The following is a 12,126-nucleotide window of genomic DNA, read 5'->3' as shown; positions in this document are numbered from 1 at the left end:
AGTGCTCCACTGTGTTTTTAAACTCCACACACCTTCACTAGAATTTGGATGATTTCAACCCTGGAATTGCCCATCTCTATTGAACTAAAGGTAAAAGGAGCTGTTAATTTGAAAACTACCACCTCATGCCATCACAAGGTGGAGCAGAGCATTTTGAGCTTTGGAAATCGTTAAAGTAGAAGTAGTAGTTTGCTTTGTCGTAACATATTTTGTGAGTTATTTAACTTTTTTTGTTTTCTACATAATTCCATATATCTTACTTCATATAATTGATGTTTTTTGTGTGTGTATAAAACATAGAAAGTGTCTGTGGAATCCCTCAGTCATTCAAGTCTGACCCGCAGTAAATTAAAAATTCAAATCTGTAACTGGACAAATCGTTGTAGGAATGAAGACGTTTGGCTGCTCATCGAAGCCACTTCTTCAGTTCTGGTAATCAGACTAGAACTGAAGAAGCAGCTTGGACAAGCAGCGAAAGGTCTTCACTCTAAAATGTTTTGTCCAGTTGAAAGATTTGAATTTTTCTTTTACTATGGTTAAAATAAAGAAAATAAACATCGAATGAGTGGATATGTCTAAACATTTGACTGGTGGTGTGTTTTAAACTTGTACTTTATTATTATGCTGTCTCTCTCGTCAGGACCTGGAGCTGGTGGAGAGACTCAACAGCAGCTTGGGCTTCTTCCTGAATGACCTGCTCTCGGTGATGGACAGGGGCTTCGTGTTCACTTTAATACGAGCCTATTGGAAGCAGGTGCGCCTAAAAAGAAACACGAGTTGTTGTGGCACTAGTTTTAGTTAAACAAAAATATATACAATTTTATAAATGGATTTAAGATACACAATTGATACTCTGCAATGATATGTTGGTGTTCAACATGTATCTCTATGGTGGACTGTTCAGCAGTTACCATGGTGACACAATACACACATTAGCACAAACTGCCAAAAATATTTTAATATCGTCTGAAAACTCAAGAAAAAACACAAAATGGATTTAAAGAGAACATTTCCAGGTGCCTGTGATCAAACCAAGCATTCATGGTTCTGTTTTGGAGTTAGATTTTCAGCAAAAAAGTGAAAGTGACTCACTGAAAAACTGCTGGCTAATGCTAATGCTAATGCTAGCTTATGACTGAAATGTTATTTGAGAGGGACATGTTTAACAGCACAAATCAGCTCACCTGTTGTAGTTCAGGTAAGTCAGCTCTTTATGGTCAGATTGTGTTAAAACAAAACTCAGATTAAAGTCTAACTGGAGTAAAAGAGCTGCAGACAGTGCAGTGCCTACAGCTAGCTTCACACCCCCAGGGAATGTTGATCAGCTGCAGAGTATCAATAGTAAAAGTAGATTTTGATATTAAGGAAAATATCTCGCACTTGATTACTTTTCATATCAAAATGAAAGTGAAAAAAAAACCTTTTAGTTTGAACAATAGAATGTGATTTGCAACACAAAAATAGCACTATATTTATCATCACACTATACATTAAATAACTAATTAACTTGGGAAGGTCTAAGTGTCTGGTTTTTGTGCTGAGTGTTAACTCCTATGGCACATTCAAAACAAAACTTCATCTTAGTGTTCTTCTGTTTTGTTTCTTAGGTGTCGACGAAGCTTTATAACCTCCAGAACCCCACACTGGAGTCTCTGAGGCTGGACTTCCTGAGGATCGTGTGCAGTCATGAACATTACGTCACTCTTAACCTCCCCTGTAGTTTGCTGACCCCTCCTGCCTCGCCCTCACCCTCCGTGTCCTCCGCAACGTCACAGGTCAGCGTTCTGATTCTGACTAACTAACTTAACTCCGTCTGTAAATTTTAATATATTCGATTTTTTATAAATAGTTAATCAGTTGGATCATGGAATACTGTTTATTAATTATTCTTATGGCCCTTTTCTGTAGTTTAATTATAGGATCTATGTATGTTTTACAGGCATTTCCCCAATTTCTAGATATATAGGAAGTCGATATTCGATACCAGTATCAGATCGGTCTCTGATCTAGTGATTCCTGCTCTTTTTTGGTTAATTTTATTTTCCATTCATGTTTCATTTGATACTTGAACCTCAACCAAGACTTTTCCAGGCACATTTTAGCAGTGCTGTTTTAGTGTTGTTCTGATACCCATATCTGAGCTTTTGTTCATTTTGTTAAAATGTTAAAATATCCCCCCATGATTGATATAATGCAAAAAAAAGACAGATTAATTCTTGTCAGTATCGTCCTGGTTTAGACACCAACACATATACACATGTGAATCTGTTGTGTGTTTTGTCCACAGAGCTCTGGTTTCTCCACTCACGTCCAAGACCAGAAAATCGCCAACATGTTTGAGCTGTCCGTCCCGTTCAGAGAGCAGCACTTCTTGGCTGGACTGGTGCTGTCGGAGCTGTCTGTGATTCTAGAGCCAGACAATGAAATGTAAGGGGACGTTTTCTATTGGTACCATAGACTGTATATATAAATAGACATGGCTAACCTGTTAGCCGCCACGTTCCAAACAGGAAGTGATCATGGGCACGCTTCCAGCTCCATCGACTCTGGCTCCAATTCACTTTCTATAGAAAAACTGTGGCCCCTCTCTCTGTAACTGCTGCTGTCAGACTCGTCATTTGGTCTTAAATGTTCGTATTAACCTGCTCTACATGATCCTGGGGTTTTTATTTCACTATTATGTCTGGAAATCAAGATATGAACATTAATAACTGATGAATCAGGCTCCTTCTTTCCCTTGATGTCACTCCTGCTAGCATTAGCAACAGGTTTGATTGACAGGATTGCTGAAAAAATTGAATCGATAGTTTTTTTCTGTTTTTATTTGTATATTTTTGTTTTGTTCAAATTATGATCATGTTAAAAATAAACCCTCAGCCTTTTCAGCAGGTCGCACACAATAATAAAAATACTTTTACTTTTCAAACCTGTTAAAAAATGTAGTGAAGTAGAAAGTACAGCTACTGCTCTCGAATGTAATGAAGTAAAAGTAAAAAGTATACACTGTAAAATGTACTTAAGTAAAGTACAGATACCTAAAATCTTTACTTGACTACAGTACTTTGCTACTTTTACTTGTTTACTTTCCACCTCTGGCTAGGTCTGAAACATTCTTAATAAACTACTAGCTAATTATGAATTACGTCCTTGTTCATGCTTTAGTCTAGTTATTATGAAGTTTTACCTAAATAATTCTCAACATTTTACCTTAGAATACATGCTTTCTATTTTTCAGGATGTTTGGTTTGCATAAGAAGGTGGTGAATGTCGTTCATAACCTGCTGTCCAGTCACGACTCTGACCCTCGCTATGCCGACCCTGAGGTCAAAGCGCGGGTCGCCATGCTGTACCTGCCGCTGATTGGCATCGTCATGGAAGCACTGCCTCAACTCCACGACTTCACAGGTGCTGAATTTTGAAAACTGACTTAAAGGTCGAGTTATACTGACAAAGAAATATCCCAATGGAAATAATCAGACAGTATTTTTGCGATCTATTCAAAATGTGGTTAGTTGCAGAACGATGGTGGCTCAGTTGGTAGAGCATTTTAGATCCAAGTATAAATAAAAATAAAACTCAATGGACCATGACATTAACCAAAGTATCTATGATGTGTCTTCATCACTTCATCCTCGTGTTTACACAAAAAGTCTCAGTTCAGGGATGTCCAAATGTTTTTCATCAATATCCAAACACCAGTGATGGGCCAACTCATGTAGTCCTTGGGGGCGACCTGGTGCCTGCGGGCACCGTGTTGGTGACCTCTGGACTACAGTATATACTAGAAATTGCTTTTTTTCCATGTCTACAACGTAACACATTTATTATTGGTTTTCAGATGTATTGCCCATTTCTACATCGGACTTAAAATAGCTGTATTTAAATTTCAGGGTTAACAAAGATCATTAAGACTTGACAACTCGGTCAAACTATAACCTGACCTTCAACACGGTCAAGTTCCAAACGTTTATCACATGACCTTAAAAGCTAAAGGCCTTGAGACCAGTGTACCAGCTGATGTGGAGTTACCATGTTTAGTTTCTTCTGGCCTCTGACTTCAAACCCCTCTCGACCTTTGCACTTAAACGCAGCATCTGTTATGTAATTGTGATTCGTTTTTTTTAAAGTTTGCAGTTAACCTCAGTCAGACGTAATTTTGTGAACTTTAAGCTATGCTGTTGTATAATGTTGTTACCTCCTCAAAAACATACAGCACACTCACTTAGTCCACTCGTTTATATAGTCTATGATGTGACGTCAGAATCTGAGCGATAGCTGCTAGAGCGGAGCTAGAGTGGGCTCAGAGTGGGGATAGGCTAAATCTGACAAAGCTAACATTTAACAGACGTTTTGAGGTTTTAAAATTTTTTAAATGTTCATGTTGTGAAAAAAAAGTGAAGAATCCAAACAAAACCCGACCTTTTGTGGAAGCCATGGATGCCCTGTCAGCCGAACATGGGCAATTTGAATTCCCAAGCGCCCGGGAGTTGCAGTCCCTGGAGTGGCCATTAGTCGATCTTGTCTCAGCACATGTTAGTATATCATCTCATCTATTCTCTCCACCTTTTTAAATAATACCAGTGGTGGATAAAGTGCTCAATTTTGTTAAGTAAAAGTACAGATACAGAGGTAAAAAGTTACTCCAATAAAAGTAAAAATATCACATGAAAAAAATCTACTTAGGTAGAAGTATTTAAGTACCTGTTTAAAAATGTACGTTAACGGGCCCATAGTACACTATTTTCTAATCTCTGTTCTAATGTTGTTTCCTCCTCACAAACAGACCTTGAGTTGTGTTTTGTTTCATTCACACACAAATCCTGCATATTTAGGCTGAGTTCTTCTTTCAAACTGAAAACACTGTGTTCCACCTTGTGATGTCATCATGTGGTAATACAGGAAGTGCTCCACTGTGTTTTTAAACTCCATACACCTTCACTAGAATTATTTGGATGATTTCAGCCCTAGAATTGCCAATCTCTATTGACCTACAGGTAGAAGGAGCTGTTGACATTAAATCTACCACTTCATGACATCACAAGGTGGAACAGAACATTTTGAGGTTTGGAGATGTAGACAGACTAATAATAAAGTGTTACTCAAACATGTGTGAATGAAACAAAACACAACTCCAGGTCTGTTTTTGAGGAGGGAACAGCATTAAAACATGACTTAAAGCTCAAGAGGGTCCATTTTGTGTAATCTTTTAAGAGTAAAAATTAAAGGTATTTCACAAAAGTGTTGTTAATTTGTTAACCTGCTCTCAAATGTAGTGAAGTAAAGAGTATTGACTGAAAACATACACTAAAGTAAAGCACAGATACCTAAAAATACATTTTAAGATCAGTACTTTACTACTAATACTGTATATAATTTAACAGTGACCGCAGTGTCCCACATCTGCAATTCCTGCTGTTTTAAAGAAATTCTGCCTTTAAAATATAAGTCTCTGGTACAATACGCTCTAAATGTGTTTTGTTCTTTGTGCCTTTAGAGTCCCATAACCAGTGGGGGCGTCCCGGAGGTCCCCAGGGGGCAGCAGTGAGCAGCACTGGTGAAGAGGCAGAGAGTGAAGCTAACATAATTAGCCAAACTGTTGCCATGGCGATAGCAGGCACCTCCACAGCGTCGCCCATGTCCCGACCGAGCAGCTTCATGCTCAACTCCCAGGTGTGTGGGCTTTTAGGGGGGATTAAAGTGACGATGGCAGGCTTTGGTGATTCATTAATTTGGACTTAATCTGGTGGAATAAAACCTGTTGTAAATATAAATTATAGTTTTGCACCAATCAAGGACCAAAAAAAGTTGGAAAATATGTTGAAAATTACAGGAAGTAGAGTTCTAAAATACACTGATGACATCACATGAATGATATCACACCAGTTTACATCACACTGGTGACATCACACTGGTGACATCACACTGGGAGAGTTCTTTCCAAAAGTTTGGCACAATTTACATAAGACACAAGACAACATTTGTCTGATATTTTAAAAATTTTTTCCACAAAGTAAAGGTGTTTTCTTATTTTTGTATTTGTCAGTAATCTCTTAGAGAAGTCCAGTAGTGTACCTTTAAAGGTCCTATATTATGCAAAACTGACTCTTGTAAGCCTTTAGCCATGTTATAACGCTGTTACCTCCTCAAAAACAGACCTGGAGTTGTGTTTTGTTTCATTCACACATGTTTGAGTAACATTTTGTTATTAGTCTGTTACATCTCCAAAGCTCAAAATGCTCTGTTCCACTTTGTGATGTCACGAAGTGGTAGTTTTCAAGTTAACAGCTTCTTTTACCTTTAGTTCAGTAGAGATTGTCAATTCCACATCTGAAATCATGGAAATGATTCTATTAAAGATGTATGTATTCTAAAAACACAGTGGAGCACTTCCTGTATTACCACTTCATGACATCACAAGGTGGAACAGAGTGTTTTCAGTTTGAGAGATGAACTCAGCCTAAATATGAGGGGTTTGTGTGTTAAACATGTGTGAATCATGTGTGAAACAAAACACAGCTCCAGGTCTGTTTGTGATGAGGAAACAACATTAGAACGGACATCAGAACCCAGCGTAATATGGGCCCTTTAAGTTAGGCCCAGCATGGTTCATTTTTATGTGAAATTAAAATGTTCTTTGGTTCTCCCTCAGACTCCTCGTCAACACGGGAGCTTTTGGGCTGAGTCCAGTCGCAGCCTCCTGATCTGTCTGCTTTGGGTGCTCAAAAACGCAGATGAACTGGTTCTACAGAAGTGGTTCACGGACTTGTCTGTGACTCAGCTCAGCCGCCTCTTGGACCTGCTGTACCTCTGCGTGTCCTGCTTCGAATACAAGGTAACAACTCAGGAAGAATGAGCCACTGACCCACTGATTGATAACATTGTTCCCTCATCAAAAACCTGCCTGAAGAGGTTTTAGATGTCATCCATGCATGTTGAGTAATTAGCAATCTCTTCCAGGCTCTATTCAAAGCTGCTATTCAAAGCTGTAAGATTCTGTCCAAGGCTCCGCCCACAAGCCTACATCTGCCATGCTCCCACACGACAATTTTCCATAAATATACAAAAACATGATACAAAACTGTACACTACAGCTTCACAAACCTGGTGTGATGTGCAGTAGTTTCATTAACGCTGATTGTAATGTGATAGTGCTGTGAAGGGGTAGGGGCTATTGACTCAGAGCGTCAAAAATGAGAGTGAAACTTATAAAACATGTTAATATGTTGTTTTGGATGATATATAGATATCTTCAAAACCATAAAAGGAAACATGGACATCTAAATATGTGATGTGTTACAGTTAATACCCCATAGTAGTAAATACCCCCTCTTTAACTAGAGATGCACTGATTCAGCGTTTTCTGTTCTGATACCAGACTTGCGCTGTGTTCCAATATCAGCTACGACAGCTCAGTTTGTTGAGTTTATTTTCTACACATCATAGACTGTTAATATAAATGGACATAGCTAACCTGCCCCTACAACTGCTCTAGCCTCGATGAGCTTCATTTGGAGGCGAACACCGTGGGTGATGTCACACTCACTTAGTCCACTTCTTTATAAACCAAACAGAAATCTCAGACCTTGAGCACTTGTTTTGCCTCTGCTCTTCTGCCTGTAGCTTGGCGCTTTCTTTTTATGTAAAACGCTGTCTATATATAAACGTTTGCAGTACTTTCTCTGTTTTATCCTGCACACGTCTTCACTGTTCTGCTTCTAACTTGCTTTGCTTTGCTGAGCGCTGTCCTGCAAATAACTTCCTGGCTTGTTCTCTGTCTGCTCACTCTCACCCTCGGCATCATGGATACAAGGCCCATGTTGTGTTCACAATGCAGGGGAAGAAGGCCTTTGAGCGAATGAACAGTCTCACCTTCAAGAAATCCAAAGACATGAAGGCCAAACTGGAGGAAGCCATTTTGGGAAGCATTGGGGCCAGGCAGGAGATGGTGCGCCGCAGCCGTGGTCAGCTAGGTGAGATACTAACCTCTGGAAAACAGTTTTATTGTTTATTTTTTATGTCTATTGTAAATGTTTATAGTATAACTTATCTTGATCTGGATTTTGTATGTTCTTATTCTCATGTTCTTTAACTTTTCATTGCAACACTGTAATTTCCCCATTGTGAAACAAATAAAGGTTTATCTGATCTTTAGATTTAGTCACACTGTGCTGTGCAATTATAATCTAACTTTTTTCCAAAAACTATTTTAAAACTTTTTTCGCAAGTTATTCAGTCAAATTGCTGGAAACTGGAGCAGACAGACGCTGACTTGGAAATGGCAATAGCACTATTAAAATGATTATTTCTATAGCACATTAAAAATGGCTTGAGCTGACCAAGGAGCTTCACATAAGTCAACGAAAACCAAATATGGAAATAACACGATACACAGGAAAAGAACAATAAAACACCTGTATATCCTGTATAGTGTTAAATGCCAAAGACAAGTTTTCAGTCTAAGCTTAAACTGTATTAAAGACTTAGAGGATCTGACAGGCAACGGTCGCTGTTCCATAGTCTGGGCGCTGCCACAGGAAAGGCTCTATCACCTCTGGTCTTGCAGGAGCTAGATAGAAATAAAGAGTGCAAACTGGACCCACAGAGTGCACACATTTAAAAACAATCAAAATTAGAAAGGTAGAATGAAAGAAATACAGTTCACGTCTTTAGGCGTATGCACAGACTGTATATACGGAGATAGACATAGCTAGCCGCCGTGTACCACAAGAAGTGCTAACAGTTAGCCTCGATTGGCTTCATTTAGCTGGAGCTGAACAGCATGGGTGACATCTCTGTTTGTGCTTCCAGCAGCTTCTGAACCATGTTCTAAACCTGCGGCTTGTTCATGACAGTTAGGCTCGTTCACGTCGCTCACATGCTCATTCATATTGTATCATGTGACTGCTCTAACCAATCAGAGCTTGAGTTTAGCTAGAGTAGACACAGAGTGTAGCTGAAGCTAATGATTAAAAAGAGTGTCAGACAACAGACAGATTTTGAACTGAGAAAAAGTTTATGGGTCAGTAGGTAAAAATCACCATAAAATTGGACCTTTGTGAAAGCTGTAGGTGCTCTGTCATCCCCTGTCATCCCCTGTCATCTCCTGTCATCTCCTGTCATCCCCTGTCATCCCCTGTCATCCCCTGTCAGTCCCTGTCAGTCCCTGTCAGTCCCTGTCAACCAAACACTTGCAGTTTGTGATTACATTGCACTCTATGAGAAAAATCCATTCTGGGCAGGAGTGATTTTTTTGTTGTAGTAACAAAGAGTGGCCACTAGTCTGACTCGAGACAGCTCTAAGCAGCAGGACCCTCCAGTTATTTTAATAGTTCCATGGTGACGTCAGGCTCCCTCAGTCCACCTCTTTACAGTCCTTGTGTGCATGTTAAAGTAGTGACTGCCTGATGCTGTAGCAGAGGTGAGTTTGTTTAACCCACACAGGCCTGATGCTGCAATTCTGACCAAACCAGTCACGTTTCCCTGTGTGCACACATTTGTACTGATGTTAATACTGATGTCAACATGTTTGTCCATGTTTAGAGCGGAGTCCTTCGGGCAGTGCTTTTGGGAGTCAGGAGAACCTGCGCTGGAGAAAAGATATGACCCACTGGAGACAGAACAGTGAGAAGCTGGACAAGTATGTTTCTACATGATTCAGTGGGAGTGTTTTTCTGTAATGAAAATGTATATATTTTTAATGGTTTATTTACAGTACATACTATAACCCTAAGTATTTGTATTCCCTATCCTTCCTTGCACCAGCAGTTTCCCCCAAAAACATTTTCAAACATTGGTTCATAGGCCTGTCACGTTAACACACAACACACGTTAACACACAACACATGTTAACACAAGTGCGATATATATCATCGAAGTCAATAAATAAGTCTTAAGTCTAAACGATAATATTGAAACTCATTTATGACTGACACAAAAACCAAAGAGATTTCAACCATAAAAACGATTCTAAATCTACAATATTGTAAAAAACACAAGCTGTAATAAGTAAACTGCAGAATGAACACTTTAGTCTTTGAGTTTGCATCTGTAATGCGTCAGACAAGTTATTTAATCAAACTTTTACAGCTTAAATCTGATCATATAGTCAAAATAAAGAAAAATGTCCCAGTAGTGCAAAGGTATATTATTATTATTATTATTATTATTATTATTATTATTATTATTATTATTATATTGATTATCGTGACAGGCCGATTGGTTCATTCCCCTGTGTTATTTTGATATAAGAACAGAGCATGTGTTTCATCCCTGTTCTTAACCTATTTCTACTGATCACTTTTTGTTAATGTTCATTTCTTTTCTCATGTTGCTGTGTTTATGTAGGAGTCACAGATCAGTCAGGTATCGTATGGACATCTGCTGTGTGCTCAGAACATTTAAGGCAACGCTTTAGTGTCCCATTTATCACGTATTCACATGCATGAGCGGTTCAGGCTTAAAGTTCCTGCGGATGAGTGGGGAGGCTGTTTATATGCTTATTTATGTAACTATGCACTAGATAACTTTTCTAGTGGAAGTTTGTCTACATAGAGATGGTACCGCTTTGCCCAGAATGTCCCACAGTATAGCATTAAACTTATCTCTGTCGAAACAAGTGGGTTAGAGGTGTAGAGGCACCAGTAGGCTACTCACTGTTAGCGTCACTACTTCCTGTCCAGTTTTCTCTATAAATAAATATTTAAAGATCAGGCAGTGGACGGGGAGCTGCATGTGGGTCAGAGGTCAGAGGTTAGGGGGTTAGGGTCAGACAGTGGACAGGGAGCTGCAGGTGGTTGTCACTGACAACATGTTAAACACTACATAAATAAAATGAATACTTCACACTTCTGTGTTTAGAAAGAGACACATTTGTCTCAATGCTAACGCTAATGCTGATGCTAATTTAAGCATAATACATATTAAAACAACACCACAAACTGAAGTATTCTGTATATATAAAAAATAACAGTGTAGTCTTTATTTTAATGCATTTGAATTTTAACAGGTTGTTTATTTTATGTTTTCTGATTTGAATAAAAGTGACTTAGCTTTGAGACACAGTGAGCTAGCTAGAGTGGTACTGTGCACAAAGCCTATTGAAAAATTGTCAGATCGATAAAGTTAATGCCATACTGTGGAGCTTTTTAGGCGCAGCATTAAAATCTACATGAGACGAGCAGGTGGCGGACCCCCCCACATACAAAATGATACATTATATAAACGTTAAAACACAATTCTTTGCAATACAGTTATTTTGAATCAGGCAGACTGACAACCACTAATGATAATGTAGTACTATTGATACTTTGCAGTGACATCACACTGGGGGTGTTCTACATGTATGTCTATGGTGGAATGTTCAGCAGTTACCATGGAGACACAAAGCACACAAATACAAAATGGATTTAAACAGCACATTTTCAGGAGCCTGTGATCAGTTCAAGTGTTCATGGTTTTGTTTAGGAGTGATTTTACACAAAAAGGTGAGAGTGACTCACTGAAAAACTGTTGGCTAATACTAAAGTTAGCTAACTTGAGACTTTAACAGCACAAATCAGCTCACCTGTTGTAGTTCCAGCTAAATCAGCTCTTTAAGGTCAGATTGTGTTAAAATAAAGCTCATAATAAAGTCTAATTTTAGTATCAGAGCTCCAGACAGAGCAGTGCATACAGTTAGCCTCACACCCCCAGGGAATGTTGATATCAGCTTTAAAGTATCAATAGGATATATGGTTGAGGGGTATTTTACATTTGACCCATGCATTTGAATACCGTAACCTCCCACCAGCCCTTACCCTCCCATCTGACTCCAGTCCCAGTAACAGTTTGTTTTCTGGTTCAGTTTGTAGCTGTTGCCGTGGGTCTGTCATGCTTTTAACCCATGTGCTTATTTTGGGGCTGCAGTTTATGTGTGTCCTCTCGAACAAGCCACACAAATACTAAAGTGAATAATACAGATTAGATCACATAATGTAGATTACAGTGTTTGTATTAGATCGAAAAGGCTGGTCTTTGATCAAAGTGGCCAGGTTTTGATCAAAGAGGCCAGCCTTTGTGCATTTTGGGTTTACGCATTTTGTAGAGAGTATTGATTCTGTTGTTTTCTGATGGGCTGATAGAGGAATG

The 12,126-nt window shown here is 38.9% G+C and overlaps 1 protein-coding gene across 10 annotated transcripts in view; it reads left to right on the top strand.

The window, feature by feature from the left end:
• Positions 1-12,126, top strand: part of dock7 (dedicator of cytokinesis 7) — a 74,018-nt gene that overhangs the window by 44,404 nt on the left and 17,488 nt on the right. For 8 of the 10 annotated variants that reach the window (XM_033965717.2, XM_033965716.2, XM_033965715.2 and 5 more), the window contains 8 exons: positions 641-754; positions 1,608-1,775; positions 2,288-2,427; positions 3,236-3,405; positions 5,495-5,670; positions 6,650-6,832; positions 7,835-7,970; positions 9,541-9,637. In XM_033965717.2, coding sequence (XP_033821608.1) covers positions 641-754; positions 1,608-1,775; positions 2,288-2,427; positions 3,236-3,405; positions 5,495-5,670; positions 6,650-6,832; positions 7,835-7,970; positions 9,541-9,637 — 1,184 coding nt within the window. Of the gene's footprint in view, positions 1-640; positions 755-1,607; positions 1,776-2,287; positions 2,428-3,235; positions 3,406-5,494; positions 5,671-6,649; positions 6,833-7,834; positions 7,971-9,540; positions 9,638-10,344; positions 10,363-12,126 lie in introns of all 10 variants that reach the window. The other 2 variants (XM_055221514.1, XM_055221516.1) reach the window with 1 other exon arrangement.

The sequence above is a fragment of the Periophthalmus magnuspinnatus genome, chromosome 4 (genome assembly GCF_009829125.3).
Source record: "Periophthalmus magnuspinnatus isolate fPerMag1 chromosome 4, fPerMag1.2.pri, whole genome shotgun sequence".
NCBI lineage: Eukaryota > Metazoa > Chordata > Actinopteri > Gobiiformes > Gobiidae > Periophthalmus > Periophthalmus magnuspinnatus.
Note: the sequence above shows the minus strand (reverse complement) of the source record. Positions and strands in the feature narration are given on the sequence as shown.